The 19984-nt window shown below is 36.6% G+C and overlaps 1 protein-coding gene across 3 annotated transcripts in view; it reads right to left on the bottom strand.

The window, feature by feature from the left end:
- The window catches only part of UBA2 (ubiquitin like modifier activating enzyme 2), a 30678-nt gene extending 10715 nt beyond the window's left edge, over nt 1-19963 (bottom strand). Inside the window, exons 1-12 of one of the 3 annotated variants that reach the window (XR_011482146.1) lie at nt 19765-19963; nt 17824-17907; nt 16764-16834; nt 15467-15531; nt 13965-14065; nt 12405-12526; nt 8822-8889; nt 8253-8374; nt 5478-5577; nt 4473-4639; nt 2447-2540; nt 2245-2357 (exon numbers count right to left, since the gene is read on the bottom strand). Coding sequence is in view for 2 of the 3 variants with exons in the window: in XM_020897720.2 (XP_020753379.1) it covers nt 2245-2357; nt 2447-2540; nt 4473-4639; nt 5478-5577; nt 8253-8374; nt 8822-8889; nt 12405-12526; nt 13965-14065; nt 15467-15531; nt 16764-16834; nt 17824-17907; nt 19765-19902 (1245 nt within the window). In the remaining variant the exon portion in view is untranslated. Of the gene's footprint in view, nt 1-2244; nt 2358-2446; nt 2541-4472; nt 4640-5477; nt 5578-8252; nt 8375-8821; nt 8890-12404; nt 12527-13964; nt 14066-15466; nt 15532-16763; nt 16835-17823; nt 17908-19764 lie in introns of those variants that run through there. The other 2 variants (XM_020897720.2, XM_070450988.1) reach the window with 2 other exon arrangements.
- Between the last annotated feature and the right edge of the window lie 21 nt (nt 19964-19984).

Raw genomic sequence — 19984 nt, forward strand, 5'->3', positions numbered from 1 at the left:
GAAAATCAAGACATTAAGAGGCTGATTTTTATCCCAACCTTTTCAAATTAGCCAACTTGTAAATAAGGCTGAGTTTACTGAAATCTCGTTGTACTGAAGACTAGACTATTCTGCAAACTAACTTAGCATGAATAACGGCCTAACCATACCTGTCTCTGGTATCATCACTGAATCAGTCTGGAGTGCTTTCCTAGTGGTTACTCTTATCAACTTTTAAGTTAATTTCTAACAAGACCAGGGCACTAATTTCTCAAATTAATGTCTGTACAGATACAAGGACCAAATGAGCTCCATTTCTTTTCTAATTTTCTGATGACTATGAAATCAACATTCACATAATTAAAGGAAAAATAATGTATGTCTGGCACTATTACCATTTTCCTAATACACAAACCAAAAAAAAAAAATTACACGAACCAAGGGAAATAAAAAACAAACTGCTCCGAAGTTATAATTGTCAAGAGAAAAACCAGATGCTAATACATAAATTCTTACTGAGGAACTACCATGTAGTATGGTATCTGTTAAGATGAATTATCTCTAAAGAAGAACCCTATCGATTCCCCCAAACTTAAAGAAGTAAATCCCTTGACAGACATTAAGTGCTAGACAGAGGCCTCCTGTAACCTCTCCCCACAATGAATACTAAGCGTACACACTTGTACTGCCAGGGCTGGGGTAGGGGACAATGGTTGATCTGGAGCTTCACTGGGAGGGTAACTCCACTAAGAGAAATCAACAGTAATAACAACTGCTAACACTACTAATACTGAGGCTAACACTTCTATTAACCTATCCTGAGACTCATTTATAAATGGGAACAAATGAAGCCCAGACATATGGGTATCATTAGTCCAAGAGAGGAACAGAGATGAGCAAGTAAAGAAATGAGAAGAATGTTACAGGACAAAGTAAAACACTTGTTCAGGCTGCTATAAAAAGATAAGACATAAAAAAATATAGTTCTTAGAAATTAAAAACATGATAGCCAAACTAATTTAAACAGAAAGCTGAACAAAGATGGCAGACTGGCATTATGATTCTACACTCCCTCACCATGAAATCTCATGGAAACAATAAAAAGTATTTTAAGAGTGCATTAATAATGACACTGAAAAGGAAGAGTACCATCATAGACTAGGTTTTCTGCTTTTGTTTTTAAAAGACATTCCTAAAAGTAAACTGGTCCTTTTATTTCAACATTACTGTACAAAGGAGAACCTAAAACAATAGCAAAATATTGGCTCCGGTATTCTTAGGAAGTTTTTTAAATCCCCAGTGGTATGAAAGCAAAGTATCTTCAGACATGCAAAATCAATTCAGAAAGAAAGCAGGAATCCAAACGGAATATTCAAGTGGTTTTAATCTTAAGAGATAAACCCAGTCCAACCACTACTAATGCAGGAAACTCATGATAGGAGATGTTCACATAAAGCAAGGGGAGGATAAAAAAAAGAGAAAAATTTCTTCCCTGCAGAAATAACAAGAAAAATTATCTCAACCTTGGTGCTTCGTGAGGGAAGAATATCTTCCTTATAATTCATTACAGTAAGATAAGAGCTCATGCAGATTTGCTGTCTGAATATATACTGAGAACGTACAAGTGGTCTCAGGTTGGTAGAACCCCAGGCACCCAGATATAAACAAACACAAATCCTCTTTGAAGAAATACACCTTCAGTGGGTCCTTAAAGAATTATCACAGATACAGTGTTAACAAATATAATTCTGTCTAAAAAAAAAAAACTCTCTCTCTCTCTCACATAAGCAAACAAAACACAATGAGAGAGATCTAACAGAAATGACACAAGCTCATCCATATTTCAGGCATTAACACAACCAAATATAAAGTTACAATAACATAAAGTTTAAAATAAAAAGGGAGACTGAAAAAAAAAAGGGGAGACTGACAAAAATGACTGAAGAACAAGGGACTATAAAATGACCAAACAATTTTAAAACCAGAGTACTCTTAGAATTGGAAAACAATGAAGAAAAGTTATACAAAGGACCCACACAATGAGTTCTTCCAAGAATTCAGTAAAACTAGAAATGTTAGAAGCAAACTAGCTTCTCCTTCCATTTTAGACAAAAATAAGAGAAGCAAATGTGTTTTCCTTTTTGTTAACTTCCAAGAAGCTTACTTAAACATGCACCTCACAAAGTAACTCAAACAATTACTTTTTCATTGCTTTAAACCAAATGTTATTGTTTTAACTTTAAAATTGCAAATACAAACACTCACTGTTCTGCACTGGTCTATTTTTCCTGATAAAATCTTCAGTCCTTCCAATACTATCAACCCAGCAATCACTGCATTAGTAGTAGCGATAGCAGGAATAATGTTCCCTGCCATTGCTGGAAGAAAAAAAAAAAGAAGTTTAGCTGTTAAAAAGAAAAAAGAAACTTAGAATTTAGATGATACAACTGAAGTACAAACAACTTACATTTGATATCGAATCTGCTCTTCATATTCATACTGAAAATATGCATCCTGAGATTTGCAGCAGAGGTGACAAAATCCATTGCAGACGGGTCATCCTGTCAATAATTTAAACAATTTAACAAGTCTCCCCACAAATTTACTAATGTGGCCAGTGCTGCTTTCAGAACAGCACTTTCACAAGTTTCTAACACATCAACTAGAACAAGAGATGGCCTCCAGGGAGAGGCTGGTCTGGAGGAGAAGCGAGCAAGAGGCCGCTTGGGCTATCAGCTCCAGGGACACAGGAACGTGGCCTGCCAAGAGCCAACAGGTTTTAGGAATTCACTCCTCCGTACACAAATGCACTGGGGATGAAGAGTACACAGATCAGAATACCAATTCTATTTACTGATGGTGGCAAACCTTCCCTGGGTCCACAGTCAATAATAAGCTTGTCTGACAAGTACGGAACTCAGGGATGAAGATACAGACTGCTTTAAGAAAGCTACTTCATTAAAGCCTCAGAAATACCTAGACTACCTCTTTTTGCTTTCTTTCTTCATATTCCCTTCACATACACTGCACTCCTATATTGGCTGATTCTTTTCAGATGTGGCAGGACAAAGAAAGTTTTCCCTTTACAATTTCCATTCTTCCTAAGCATATATCCTACTCTAATTAGATTTCAGCAAAGTTTCATGCTTTGAATTGAGAAAAATTATCCTAGCCCATAATGCAGAAACACCAAAGTATGAAAGAAAAAGCATAGGATGTGGGTTCTTACATACTTATCTGTCTGGCTCAGGAACCACAAACAAATAAATCCCCCTGACCCCAAATTCCTTAATGTGTTAAACAGGGAAAATTATATAAACATCTTATAAGGCTGTGATGAGGATAAGTATGATTATTTAAGAGTACCCAAAACAGGGTCCATCAAGTACTTCCCAAGGCAACTGGCTTATCACATCCATTAGTTACAGATTTTACTCACAGAGAGTAACAATTTGCAGTCTCAAGTTTTGTTACTGAGTCCCCGTATACAGATGAAAACCTCCTAAACCAGTTACAAAAGTAACAATGAAAAGAAGTTTTAATACTAATCCCATACAGCACACAAAACCTAAAGACTAATGTTTGTAAGGCTCTCCAAAATCTAAATTTACCAGCTTTATTTCAGACGTCTGATTCAACCCCTATTTCAAAATTTGCACATATAAAGCTATCTTGTGCTCAGTTGTGTCCAACTCTTTGCAACACCATGGACTACAGCCTGCCTACTCCTCTGTCCAAGGGATTCTCCAGGCAAGAATACTGGAATGGGTTGTCATTTCCTTCTCTAAGTTATCTTAGTTCTCTAAAACTGATCAAACTTTTCTCCTTACTTTGAAATTAATGGCAAATCTTTACCAACATCTGAACATGCAAACTTTAGCAGATAAATCACTTATAGTCATAGAAAGTATTGAGAATAATTAAAAACAAGTAAAATTAACTCACTAAATCTCAAAATGTAACATTTAACTGCAAGATGCTATTAAATATTGTTTTAACTTGTAAGAATAATTACATATCCTTACTGTATTGATAAGTCTCTCAGAACTCAAAGCATTATTAACTACTTCAATAGAAAGGCAATTTTATTACTTTCAAGGCCAAATAAGGCCCACGAGCTATTGTGGCCAAAAGGATATTATGACTTCTATTAATAAATCTCTATTACGTAAGAAGCTCTCTTAAGGTTATTTTCTTAAGTCAGAGAAATATTTTACTCCAGTAAAGTCACATTATTTCTCTAGTCAACAGTTACAAACCATGAACACATTATTAGAATCTAAAATGAGGTTTTATGATATTACTTAAATTCACATATAGAAAATTCATAGTTCAACGTAGTAATTAGAGGTGAAAACATCAAAACAAAATCAATGTCCTCAAAATCTGGTAGAATAAAAACAATATCCCAACATTACTAGATTCTGATATAGCTCAAGAACTAAAACACACATTTGATATACAAGTAACTGCCACACATTTTCAACACAAACCTTGTCCCATATGAGCTCAGCTCCATCCCCCTTTTCTGCTAAATGAACTCTCAAAGTCTCAATGCTCTTTGAAAAAAGACACGCATAGCTCTTGACATCTAGAACCTGCTGGTCTTTCAGACCTAACTGAGGTTCATTTGGTTGATCTGATGCACTGGTTTCTTCTCCTGGAAAAAAAGTATTAGAAAATTTACTAACATCTTTCCTCTACTCAGTTTAACATTCAATGCCTGACAATAAAAGTTATATAATATGAAACAAATTCCACTAAAATAATTATCACTGATACAATTATGCATACATATGCAAGAAATTGGTCCATATTATGCAAAATTAAGCAATACAATGTAAACAAGCTAATAAGCATTATGCCCAGAACACAGTAAGTGGAAGCTATCAGAGCAATACTTGAATTGAGCTGTAAAAGGAAGTATTTATTACTATAGATAACTACAGGAAACCACTTCAAACTGACACCCTAAATCTCCTGGGACCTTTTAAATTTCAATATGCTAAACACTGCTGTGTAAAACAAGTTGAGACACAATGTGTTGAGAGAGAAAGGGGTAGGGAAGCAGCCACTACTACATTAGTTTTTCCTCCCTTAAAGCTACAAATATGTCCCAAAGTTTAAGGAACATTTTACATCAGGGAGAATATGAAACAATTAAATGTTAACTGATAAGGGACTAGGTTAAAAAATACTGACTGAAAACAGCAAGTCAGAGTATATAAATAGTATGATTCCATTTACGTAAAGTGACCACGCAACTGCCTGTGTCTACGTGCAGTTATCACCAAGACATTCTTAAAACGTAGTAGTAATTACTTCTCCAGGTAATGAGATCTCCAGTTGATTTTCCTTCTTCATACGTTTCTGAACTGTTTGAATTTCTTACCATGGGTGTACACCACTGTATACCAAGAAATAACAAAGCAATTTACAGACTTCAGGTAAGAGAAGTTCCAACTTAGGAATCTCAAAGAGAAAAATGTACCCTTCACCTTGACTTTGCACTTCAGCCCAATCCAATGGAACTGGAGGTTTCCTTTTCCGCCATAGTTTGTCCATCGTCAATAGATACCTGATATCATCTTTAAAAAGCTAAGACAGAAAGGAAGAAAGATAAATTCCATGAACCCTACCGTCCCTATTCTGATAAAATATATAACAAAATTACCCTGCTGACTTAACACTATAAAATCTGGTTTAAAGATCTGAGGATATGTTATTTACCAGTAGATTAACAATTCTCAAGGGAGGGCAGGGAGGGAAGGCGCACACCTAAAATCATTGTGTAAGAAGAAATTTTACACACAACGCTTGCACTTGAAACGGTTAAAATTAGAGATGCTGAGAAGAGCAGAGTAAGGGAGCTCTGAACTGTGCTGACTGACCCCTTCCTCCCAAGGCACTTCCACTTCCCCATATTGGCTCCTCAGATCAGCTGGAATCACAATCACACCCTTCAAGGGACTACGTAAATACACAGCCTCCACAAGAAGTGAGCCCAGAGGTACCAGTTAGCAACATCTTCAAGTTTGTGGGTACTTACCAATAAAGTATACACATTTTAAAAGTGCTCAAACGGAAATGAAGAACCACCTGCAACACCTTTGAAATGTGCCCCCCCACCCCGCCGCAAAGACTTCAAACACAAAAAACAATTCCTATTTCAAAACTAAAACCAAACATTACCACATACAGATTGAGACTATCACACGAATCACACTTTCTATGTGGTAGAATTTCAGATGATTTTAATAGTTTTACATTTTCCTTAGCTATATTTCCTATTGTTGATTTACTCCATCCATTTTTTGTATATACTGGATATGAATTTAGATACGGCTAAAAGTTAGAACTATTTCTATCAAAATATACTCAACTGAGGATCTATCAAACATCCTTAATCTTTGGAAAACCAGCTAAATATACAAACAATGAGAGTACAATTTAGTGTGAAAATCACACAGCTCTGAGTACTGTTAAGTTATTCTGTTCTACTTGTGGAACAGGGACAGTTGGTAACATCTGAAATGGGCACAAAGGGAAGGAAATGAGGGGTCCTATATGATTTAGGTAACAAATTTGGCTAGAGACATTTTACAGAGGACTCTTAGCGCTTGGCTGTAAAGCCTGCCAGGCAATGGGGAATTAGCATGGATTTCCAAACACCAGCTCCACATCTGTCTCCATTCAATTATTAAATACTAGGAGGCCCTCAGAGTTGTGTAATGAGCTATTTTCACTCTGTCTCTTTCTATAAATCTAACTCAACCAAATCTCTAAATTGGTTACTTACCCACAGAACCATGTGTCATCTCTCTCATGTTCCATAGAGGAATGTCAAAGTCTATCACCTTCCACACTCCCCTGATCCCTATGCACACATGTGTTTCCCGCCCTACCTACCTCATAGACTGGCACCACTATTCACCTGCTGCCCAGCAGGAAACCAGGTAGTATTCTTGGTTCCTCATGTTATACAAAGTTCAGTTTGTAAAAAAAGTGGACAACCCACACCCCCACGGGAATGCAGATGGGTTGTACTTCCGATTACTCCAGAAGGCACTGTCCCATACTGGTTACAAGGAACCAGGGGAACACCAGGTCCTACAAGAGTGCACTGCGTATTTCCTATACCTTATACTGACCCTACGGACTACCCTTCAATGGATTCCCACTGTCTTGGTGAAATATCCTTATCATGACCCAGAAAATCCTGCCAGATCGAGTCTCAGCTTACCTTTACAGTCCTCTTTCCACTCTCCCTTTTAATGGGAATTATTTCAGTTCTTCAACCTGAGACTGACTTTTACATGCTGCATTCTCATCCCCACCCTTATTCTTTCAAATCTTGAGTTGAAATGTCATTTCCTCTGAACAGCCTCTTCTGAACCCTCATTCCAGTCTAATAATAATGTTTAATAACAAGGACAGTTAAGTCTACTTATTATTACAGGGTTCCAATACATTTGAACTTAATCTCGTAACACCCTGAACTCAAAACTCCTTGTTCAATATTTGACTTCCCTTCTAGACTCTGAGTTCTCTCCCCTACAGAGAGCTAGGACCCTATTTTCTGCTTCTGTACTTAAAGTGTGTGGCACACAGCAAATGCTTAAAGTTACCTGTTGAACAACAGATTGGAGACATACTTCAGATTGTTCTGGCATTCAACTGCTCAAATTGGAATGGAACTAGGTATATGGACACTGGTTTAGAAAATACTGTCACTATCCATATCAGAGTTAAGCACATTTGATTTTAAGCATAATCAAAACCAGCAAAGAAATGTAATAAGAGAAACAGCAGAAACCAAAGGTGAGTAATATAAAGAAAATCAGTGAAAGTGAGGGATGGAAAGACAACTAAGAGTGCATAAATAAGCCTCTGTATTTATCTTCTATAAAGATGCCACACTGATTTAGTATTCATGTTAAAATTTCAAACCTGTTTATCCCAACTACATCACAATGAATTCACTAAGACAATGCTGTGTTCTCTGTGTGTGGTCAGTGGTGTTCAACTCTCTGCAACCCCATGGACTGCAGCCCACCAGGCTCCTCTGTCCATGGGATTTCTCAGTCAATAATACAGCAGTGGGTTACCATTTCCTTCTCCAGGGAATCCAGTTTAGAGATCAAACCCATGTCTACTGCATTGGCAGGCGGATTCTTTACCACTGTGCCACCTGGTAAGCCCAATTAAATCACACACTAGCTTAAAGCAAAAGTAATAAAAATCGATCCAGTTATAAAAAAGGTAATCCTAACCTTGGTAAAAAGTTTAACTGGATCATATCCAGTTGATTTAGCCCATTCCTTGGTGGAAATACGTTTAATGTCACCATCTTCACTAGATGCTCTGGCTCTGGCTTCGGCTTCCATTGGTTCCCCTACAAAACAAACACTGGTTTATTTTCAACTGTAGTTCGTGTAGAATGAATCTCTCATCCACCTTTGAGGGGTGGGGTCACTCATGGAAGCCACCAGCAAGTGACACATTCTGAATTCAACCAAGAAGAATGATCATCACCATTTTTTTCTACTTCAGTTTCTGAAGGCCACACACAGAGTAGTCCAAGTATAGACCTGGAAACAACTCCTGCCCAATTCTATTTACTAGATTTGTGAGATTTCTCTTCAGCGTGTTTCTTCATAAGTAGAATGGTACGACTCATTTTTTAAAACATCATTTAAAGATGAAACAAGAACATAATACATTATCTAGCATATAACAGCAATTATCTCCCCCTCCCCCTGCCTTGAGCTACCAATATTAAATTAGCAAAATAAAGATAGTGGTCATCAATAAAAAAATATATCCTAACTAGTTTACTCACAGGAAGCTTCAGGGTCAGCTCTGTCAGGAGATACTTCTTGATCAGCATCTTCTTCTCCAAACAACTGGCTATAATTTAAGAATAGTAAACATTTATGTACACCAAAATACTCTGAACAAATGTTACCTTTTCCAAGCTTCCTCAAATCTTCAGGAGGGATAAAAATTAAATAATTGATAAATTATACTCCAGAAACCTCAATATATTTAAGCAATCTGTTTAAAACAGCTTGCATTCTCATTTGAAGCACAACACAGAGAAGGCAAAATATTAGTAGACCCAGATTCATTTGTGTCAGCTAGCTTCTGCAAATTCCTGTTAAAATTGTTGATCAAGAGACAGGTGAGTGGCTTTACATTCCAACACAGACAATATTTCACTTCCAGAACAATAGCTGTGAAGTATACCTGCAACGAGCTACTAAACAAACAGTGACACACCCATTATGTGTGAGGCACTGCTGAAGGTGCAGGAAACTCAGCAGTAAGACATTTCACCATAGTAGTATGTATCTTAACCACTTAAGAGTCATATGAAATAATGGGAAAGTATTAAGCTGAAACTCCCTCTTATCAATCAAGCTATCCTACAAACTGTTTAATAACTTTTCAACCTGTCATTAAGCACAGGACTTACATTAAAATCCCAAAGATCCTGATACATTTTACAAGAAAATGGCCATCTGTTTCCAACACTGGTTGTACCCCAAAATACACTCCCAAAAAGCATGCATGAGTTCCTACCAATTAATTTCCTCTCCAAACATTTTGCCAAACTAGCAAGTATAAAATATCAATAGTATGTTACCGTGGCTTTATTCTTGATTTTGCAAGTTAATCATACAGTTGAACATTATCTTTATTTGCTTATTGCCTAGATTTCCCTTTAAGTAAAAAAAAGTGTCTATTAGTAGTATTTGTCAGGTTGTCCTTCCCTTAATACAGGAATATATTCCAGACCACAATTTTAGTTCCTTATGTTGCAGTTAGTTCATCCCATGTAATAGCTTAATTGTGTATACATCATTGAACCTCTCTTCATGATGAAATACTAAATGAATTTGAATATATCAATCCTTTTTTATAATTACCACTTTTATATCTTGGGAAATTGTTCTTTAACCCAAAAGATAAAGATTTTCTCCTATATTAGAACAATTTAAAATTTTTTCTTTCACATCTGAATAATTAATCCACTTTGACTTAATTTCTATACATTATTAAATTACACATATTGTTTTAAGTAGAGATTAGAATTTTTTCCACATTGGTTCCACTTAGGTCTTAGTCTTCCATGTAAATTTTATAATCAGATGAATAAGTTCCAATAAAATCCCTGATAAAATTTTAATCAGAATTGTACTGAATCATTAATATTTTATATACACAAACTAGAATAAATGTGTATTTTGTTCTGTCAGCTAAGAAGGCCTAAAACAAATGGCACCCCGCATGTATGCCTAAGCACTTGTATCCTGACTTCTAACATCACTCCTCAATAAAAGGAACCAGGGTTCCTTGAAAAAATGTCTAATTCTAGGGCTGAAGCAGGAAATACACAAGATGAACCTGAAGCATCTTATAGTACCAGAAAGTAAGGAATTACTAAAAAAAAAAAAAAAAAAAAAAAAAACTCCATCACACTTTGATGGCTACATATCAAAGAGCACAAGGCCAACTGAAGAGCTCCCAATGGCCAAAGATGGAACAATCTGAGCAACAAAATTCAATAGTATATTGGATTAGAGTGAAAGTCGCTTAGTCACATCCGACTCTTTGCCACCCCAGGGACTATACAGTTCATGGAATTCTCCAGTCCAGAATACTGAAGTGGGTAGTGTTTCCCTTCTCCAGCGGATCTTCCCAACCCAGGAAATTGACCCAGGGTCTCCTACATTGCAGGTGGTTTCTTTACCAACTGAGCTATCAGGGAGGAAAAATCCATTAGATTATAACCCAAACTATAAAATACATTGAATATCAATGAATCTACATGGATAACAAACACTACATTAAGTGATCAAGGCCTACATTAATAGTCATAAAGTATGCTGATAACATGTACCCCTCATATGATATGAGGAAAACAACACTTTACCTCTGAGGTCTTCCTCCCAATAACCTATAACCCCACTAATATCATAAGAAAAACATCACACAAATTCCAACAGTGGGGCATCCTACAAAATACTTGACTAGTACTCTTCAAAACTAACAAGGTCCTCAAAAACAAGGAAAGTCTGAAAAACTGTCACAGCCCCCTTAACGGGGACCTAAAGATATGCTAAGTAATTATGTGGTATCCTGGAATAGAAAAGAAACACTGGGTAAAAACTAAGGAGATTTAAATAATCTTTGGACTTCAGTTAATAAACAATGTATCAATATTGATCCACTGCTATGTATGTATCATACACTAGTATGATAAGATGTTGACAACAGAGGAAACTGAGTGTGGGAACTTGCTACCTTCTCAATTGTTTTCTAAATTTGAAAACAATTTGAAACTGTTCTAAAAAGTAAAGTCTATTAAAAAGAAAAAAAGTTTTCTAAATAAATAAAAGCTGCAAGTGTATTTCTCGTGAAATTCTGTCATTATACCATTATATGCGTGAATATATTACAAAGATTTTTCTCCTATATTAGAGTGAATACCTGAGTGAATATATTACACCTTAATCAAAACATAAAACTGTTTGCTGCAGATTTCTAGAAGATATCAACTTGATAAAGTTCTCTTCTTAGTTACCAAGAAGATGAAAAGGTGTTTGCTAAATTTTACCATTCTTCCTGTATCTATGAGGATTATAGTTTCTCTTTCTTAATGAAGTAAATGGCATTTATAGATCTTTCCAGTGTTAAACCATGCTTGCATTCCTGGAATAAATACAACTTGGCATACTTTTTGTTTTATACCATTTAGATTTGCTAAAACTTATTTCTGGCTGCGCTGGGTCTTCACTGCTGCGCTGGCACCCCCTTTGGTTGTGATGTGGCGGCTTCTCTTGCTGTGGTGCACAGGCACCAGGCTACTCCGTGGCACGTGGAGTGCTTCTGGACCAGGGGTCCGATGTGTACCCCCTGCACTGGGAGGTGGACTCTCAATCACTGGACCACCAGAAAAGTCTCCCTCTTTCCTTTTCATGATCGAACTTGCCAATTTATTTTTCACTTTTATCTCAATTACATCCTTCTAATTTTTCTGATTTTATGTTGTTCTTTTTCCAATGTAAGTTGGATCCTTTGCTGATTAATGTTCACCACTCTTCATGTGTGTAAGCCTGTAACTTCTTTCAACTACCACATTCAATGTGTCCTACAAGTTCCACATGTATTTTCAGTATTATTACAAACTATTTTCAACTTCCATTATTTTTTATTTAACCAATGAGTTACTTCTAAGTATGTTTTAGTGTTTCCAAATACAAAGATTTATACTCATTTAGTTACATGCCTATTTCCAGTCAGAGTAAGCTCCATCATCGTTAAGTACAATTTCTCCACGGTATTTAAATAAATAAAAATAATCCCACTGTCCATCACCAGTACTAAAAATATGCCCAGAAATAGATATATACTCTTACTTGAACAAATATTTCGCCCAGACAATGCAATGAATAGGTTCTGAAGGTGTGTTACGAATTGTACAGCCAGGAAAAGTTCTCTGGGTTGGTTTGGGATGACATTCGTAACACTCGGTCACACCCTGCAAAGTAAAGATGTGAGAAAAACATTTAACACATGACAATGGTTTCTCAATATTGTAATTCATTCTTTCATTTACATTGCAACTATCAAGAAAATTTTAAAATATTAGTGACTCCCCAAATCCTTACAGCAAAGGCTAAGCCAGGACTCTTGACTCCTGGCCCAGTGAAGAGAACACACAAGCTTACCTTGATCACAGTGAACAGAGAAAACTACTAGAAAGACAAATAACAGCTTTCCAACCAATGATCTTCCAAAGTTGTGAAACTCTATTATTTAAATATTATTTATAGCTTTACCTTATAAGCTCCTAAAGATTAAGTGAATTTAAAGCATTTAATTTCAAGAGCTAACCAGATACATGGAAAAAACCTTAGGTATTGCTAAACCAAATACTCTTCACTTCACTGCTAAAGGGTTATGTTTAAATGTACACCGGAAGGAATCTCTGAATGAAGTCTACAACACCTCTGATAATTTTTCAAAACTTCAAATGAATATTCTTCATTCTGGCAATTCTCTCTCTCAGTCTTAACACATACTAGCGTCTCAGTAGTGGACCATGGTAATGGGCAATGTCTTTCTAATAAAGGTTAAAGACCCCAAACCTGCAAATACTGTTTTAATAAAAATTGCAGCAGATCCAGGGTTTTCTCCATAATGCCATTTCTGGTGTCCTTCCAGCATGCTTTCTTGGGGCCAGCCATATTATAGCAAGCAGTCATCCCTCATAAATTAATATTTACAAATCTTTGTAGAATGATATGAATTAAGCTCCCAAAGAGTAATACTAAACACTAAAAACAACTGAAGCAGAGCCACAATTTTTGGTATGGATAAACTGCCAAAGATCAGACAAAAATATCAAATTTCAAGTAGAGTATATAATTCCTTTTAGTTTCAAAACCTGCAAATGATTCTTCCAATGTATTTAATTTCTTAAAAGAATTAAGAGAAAAAAAGATTTGAGCAGAAAATGAATAACAATACTAAGATTATAGAAAACTAAGTTATGAACATACAGGTACTTGTTCTTACTCTTTAGTTTTATCTAAATACTTGAAATACTTTACAAAGAGACTAAAAATTTTTTTCAAAGTACTCCAGACTATAAATCTGGACTTTAGCCAAAACTAACTTTCTAGAAGCTGGTTTAGCATACATGTCATGTAATCTCTTATTATGCTTGCCAACCTAAGGATTTTAATACATAAGCTACATTTTAATACATGCAAGGATTTTAATACATAAGATCTTTGCCTGTACTCTCTTTCATATCTTCATAGCATCCTAAGTTTTAGAGGAGCACAAAAAGAATCCTTACATTCTGGAGGCTGACAAACCCATGTCATACATAGCCAACGTTTACTTCTTCCCTCCTTAAGGTCCCAAATAAATATGTGGGAAACAAAAACAAACAAAAAGATGTTCTTTACCTTTTTGATAGTGGTTACTTGCCCAAGATAACCAGCAGTTCCACTCTCAATAAGAGGGACATCAGCTGCTAGACACATTCTATTAACATGGTTGCGGGCAGCTGGAAGAAAAATACTAGTTAACAGGAGTTCACTGGGGAAAAAAAAATTATGTAGTTACCTGTAATCAGAATGAAATTGACCCAAACCATTTCCTATTGTTATTTCAAGTACAATTCTCTTAACAGCTATGACCAGCATAATACAACTACTATAGATTTAAGAGACATGCAACAGTAAAATTTCTAACATAAATTCGTATTACAAATCTACTACATGAGAAGCACCCCTATATACTACTCTTTAATTCCAAAGTGCCATCTTCCTCTTCTATTGCTCTGGCTACCTTCTATTAAACTTGGCTAGGGAGGGGGGATCGGGATGGGGAACACATGTAAATCCATGGCTGATTCATGTCAATGTATGGCAAAAACCACTACAATATTGTAAAGTAATTAGCCTCCAACTAATAAAAATAAATGAAAAAAAAAAAACAAAAAACAAAAAAACCCCCAACTTGGCTGGAACATTGTTTCAATGTTTTCCAAGCCCTTAACTTGCTCTTATTCTACTAAAATTATCAGAAAATACATAGAAGTGAATGGAGAATATGGAATATCAACTTGGAACTATTAAGGCAGTTTAAGATTGGGGGCGGGGGGAAGAAAACAAGATTGGAGAAAAAAGATGAGTCTGGTTAAAAGAGTTATCCTGCCTCTTTCTTATGCTACTTTGTATCTCTTTTGATATTTCTGACCTGAAATTGTTACAAACTCACTTGATAGATGTACTGTTACATGTGGAAGTAATTACAGAAAAGGGCTAAGTATTTTCATGCCACATTTCAGACACACAGATCTGTTAACAATAACTGGCTGTACAGTATTTGATATATGAAACATCACCAACTTGTACAAGTTTAAATGGTCTAAAATGTGTACATGCAACAGGATCCAGTCTGCTATCTCACAGCGCCAAATATACCAAAACTAATTCAAGGGCCATGACTTTCATGCTAACTTTGGCATCCTGTTGCCTTACTCTCAAAACAGTGGTTTTTAGCCCTAACTGCCCTTTAGATTATCTGGGGAACTATGAAAAAAATATGGTCATTAGGTTCCACTTATAGAGTCTAATTTAATTGGCCTTAGGTGAAATCTGGGCCCTGATTATTTCTTAGATCTCCACATAAACAAAGGAAGTCACTGTGTTTAAGTGCTGGGATAATGTGAAATAAACAAACATGCACACAACATATGCAGTCATCCTAATGATTTTAGCTTCCCCTATTTCACAGTAGTTCCAGTTAAAATTACAATCAAATGGCAATCTTTAAACCTGATCTTACTTCCCTTTAGCTCTTTTAAGATAACTTGTAACGAAATATTTTAATTAACACTAATTGAATAAACAACCTTGTTATGGAAGAAACGAAGTACTTAAAATTATTAAAATAATCTCACCTCTGTTATCTAAAGCATTCATAACCAATATAAATTGTCGAAAAAATTCCACATTATAGTCAGGGCTACAAAGTAAAACAATAACAAAAAAAAGTCACCAAAACAACTGGCCTTATACATGAGCTTTACAGAATAAAACAGGGTACTAAAAAAGCATATTAAACTAATAACAGTGCAAAAATAATTGGTATTACGGGTCTCTACCATATATATAGGTCTGACTATTCCCAAATACCATCAACAGATTTAAAAGAAATTATTTCCCCTTAATCCCTGTGAATAACTACACATCCTTTTTGGCCAGTTACCTTGGGCACTGAGCAGAAAACTCAAACTGGCATGACTTACGAGTCCCACCAGGCCTTCTTGGGGCAGCAAGTGCCTGGGAACATACAAAGAATACATTCCCAGGATCTGCCTGGCCTGTGGCTTCACCTCACATGGTCAGGATCAGCAGGGTTCAGGCCCCTAGGGTCCCTGCTTTTAGCAGCACTGGGAAAGCAACACAGGGTAAAAAGGTTGTAGGGCTATCAGCAAGCTTGTAGAGCAAACATCCAGAGAATTAAAAGGAACCTGGAGACAAAATTTCCCTGAGAAAGCATAAGACTTTCTTTAATTCCAGGCTTCAAACAAGAACTCATTGTTTTTAATGCCATTTATACTTGTTAGCTGGACAACTACAGATAAAGGATATTTTAGACACAGGGTTCCTTTGCCCCAACACCTCCAAAATTATATATTTATCTCTACTGAGATCAGAGAATACTTATGTACCATCAGAATTACTGCCCCATCACAATCCCCAATGTTATATTATAGAACTCACAGCCCTAATAAACAAATTATTTGGGGAAGGAACCTTTTAAACTGAGAAAAGCTGTAGCTGAAGTTGACCAGAATGAGTAATATATTTAGAAAAGTCTGAATCATCACATGTAATGATTTTTCAAAGAATTATCTACTTAAAACAGGAATATAAGTTCCTTTTAAGTTTTCATACCTTATTTATGATTTATTGAAAGTATTAAAGTATCTCACCTCTTATCTAAATCATTCAAACCATTATGTGTGTGTGTATGAATATATATATATATGTATATACAAATATACTGCTAAAAGAATGACACTTAACTTATGTGGGCATAACCTACTGCATTTTCATTATTCTAGAAAAACATTTTTTTAGAAAGCAGAATGACTTTGAGTTCATATATTTAGCTAATAAAAATATACTTTTGAAGGTTTAATTAAAAATTCACAGCAAATGCAATTTTGCGGCATAATAATCAGAGCATACTTCATGATGCTGTCATGGTAGGCTATGATATTAGCTTTCGGGTAAAACTGCAGTACACTCTCTTTGGCAACCTGGAAAAACAAACAACACTAAATTACTAATTACTAAATTACTATAACAATTCTAATTATATACAAAATCTATTTATGGAAGACAACTGCTACTTCACCTTACATAGTATTTATATTAAAAATAAAATACAAAAATATAACAGGAAAACTTCCACAAGATTAAGCTATATACACCTATTTATAAACTAACAGGACAGCTGCCTTCTCTCATACACACTTGTACATGAATGGCCAGCTTCAGCAAAAGTATCAAATGCTTTAACCAAGTATCATTCATCCATTCAACGATTATTTACTATCTTCCATATATCAGAATTTGTATAAGGCACTCGGTGAATAAAACTGACATATATCAAATAACCACCTAGATAAATGAAACTACAAAGTATGATAAATGATACACAGAAAAAGCAGAGGTTGTAATGAAAGGAAGATCTGATTTAGAGATTTAGAAAAGAACTCCTAGAGAAAATGTGAAAAATGAAAAGGGGAAGAGTGAAAGTTCACCCAAAAGGCTGAGAGAAAAGCAAAGGCAAAAAGTATTTCAAAACTTTTAATAAAGATGGAACACTCAAGGAACTAAACATTCAAGAACCTCAGGGCACGCTGTCTTCTTCTAAAGGGAACAATGGCCTAAGTTGTAGCTTCACCTGCTCAAAATACAGGAGCCAACCTCTGGGGAATGCAGAACACAAGGCTCACTCTAAGTAAACACTCCGATATTTAAGCAAGAAGGGGAAACCATTTCCACCGTCAGGAAAAGCACTTATCTTCTCTGCATACAAAAAAAGGAGAGCACAGCCTTCAGTCCTTTACTAGACAGATCTTTCTATTCTTCCTAATCCCTCAGCAGAAAAAGAGACGGCTTCCCCCATATTCTCCCTCCTACTAGAAACCCCAAGTTAATCTAATGCTATAAATAGAAGATCCCTCAAGGGCAGAAATAATAATGAACAGATAAATAGAAACGATATGAGAAATACAATTACCTGGGCCTTTGATCTTCCAACATGTTTCTTTTGAAACAAAAACTGCCTGTTGAGGTTGCTGACATCAATAGTATCCAGATCAATCTACAAATACATAAACCAGATAAATCACCAATTTCCTGGTATGTTTGAGCAATAAATATCACTATTCTCTGCATCCATAACTCAAAACTTTTGGTATTTGCTACATTAGTGGAAAAAAGGCTCTTAATACCAAAGTGTAAAATTGATAAAGTAATTTAATACATATAAAAAAAACAACAAGGTTTAATTTCAAAGATAAAGTTCTCCCTCCAGCAAAACAACTGATCCTTTTCTTCGTATACTTGTTCAATCATCCTGGCAAATATGGAAATTCCTTAGATGGTACAGAATTATGTTGAAAATGCATTAAAAAAATTTTTCTTTTTTTCCTTTCAATTTCCATCACTTCTCTATTAATCTCATCAACTCCTCTTTCAAATCCAATATAATTAACTGTTCCTTGTTCTTTTTCTTAAATGATACTTTACAAACATTTATTGAATTTTTACCACGTTCTTTAATTCAAAAGTCCTTACCCATCCACAATTTTATTTACAGTTATTACCTGAGGCTTGTGGAGGGAACCTTCTACACAAGGTTAAGTGTCTCACGTTTTAAGTCTTACTTAATTGCTGTTTAAACGTTAAATACAAGGGAAGAAGAAATAATTATAACTAAAACCACTTTCATTCCATTTCAATAAATTTATATGAAGGGTAATCAAATGTTCTGTATAATATCCATGGTTTTGGCTATAATTTGTGGAAATTACCAGTACATATAATCACAGTTTTTATTCGTGCTTTCTAAATTACTACGAAAATCAAACCAAATTAAAAAAGATCAACATTTATTTCTCAGGTGCCCCAACTCATTGTCTATTACAAAATGAACCTTTTAAAGGAGTATCAGTAATTATCAGCTATGCCACATTCATATTTGAGATTTGTGATACAGAACTGAATGGAAAGACAAACCCTATAAAAACCAAAGGAAAATGCATAAATGCTTTTCCCTCCAGTCACTCATTTATTAGTTCAGTCGGTCATCTCTAATTCCATGTTTTCACTACACCTTAAAACGCTATAAACTCACAACCAAATTGTAGGTTACAACTCCAAACCTCTTAAGTTTACATAACAGAAATAACCTGACTCAAAATTGCAGTAGATTCCCACCACTGCACACCAATGCAAAAGTTAAAATCCCAACCAATACCTTTAACGAAATAATCTATGGTGATAAAAATGACTGTCACGCAGATTGTACCCAGAAGAGAGGAGCGTAAGCCGCAAAGAAGTCCTACCAGTTGCCTGGCGACCCAAAGTAAGTTACCAAACGTCACTGCATCTCACTTTTTCTCTTGTTAAAAATAAAATGGGATGAAAACAGCGTTTACAAAGCCTATGACAGCAGTAAAGATTAAATACATTAAGGCGAGTAAAAGGCTCAGGACACAATCGGGCTCGGGACAAGCGCTCAGTAGGTCCTGATTGTTATTACCGCACCATACTCTGCTCTGGATATTGAGTTAAGAGGGACTTTGAATTGAATACTCGCAACATCCCCAAGGGACTCGAAACAACCATCTCCTGCCTCCCGTTCAAACTGGGGTACTCCTCTGAAGCGAAAGCACGAGGGTTCCTCCACACTCCAGAGCCGCCACAAATTGGTGGGGACGGAGGGGGCCGCCGCAGGACGCCCGGAAGACCCGGGCCCTCGGCCTCAACGTGCGGAGCGGGCCCGGCGTGAGGCAAGGCCCGCCCCGTCGCTGTGGAAGAGCTCCCTCACCGTGGACAGCCAAGACCCTGGGGCCTCTGGGTCTGGCCCCGTTCTCTCAGCTCCGGTCCCAACCTCCGGGCCCCAAGCCCCCCGGCCCCGGCTCCACGGCCCGCCATTCAGCCCGCGCGCCCTCACCAGGTCGATGTGGGAGAAGCCAGTGAGCACGAGGTTTTTGAGGAGCTCGCAGCCGATGCCGCCCGCCCCCACCACCAGGACCCGGCCCCCGGCCACGGCCTCGGCCAGCTCCCGGGGCAGCCCCCGCAACAGTGCCATGGCGGGACGACCACGAGCCGCGGCGGAGGCGGAGGCGGGAGAAGTGAGCCGCGGCCGGAAGCAGGTGGGGGAGGGGCGGCCC

The sequence above is a fragment of the Odocoileus virginianus genome, chromosome 20, assembly GCF_023699985.2.
Source record: "Odocoileus virginianus isolate 20LAN1187 ecotype Illinois chromosome 20, Ovbor_1.2, whole genome shotgun sequence".
NCBI classification, from domain to species: domain Eukaryota; kingdom Metazoa; phylum Chordata; class Mammalia; order Artiodactyla; family Cervidae; genus Odocoileus; species Odocoileus virginianus.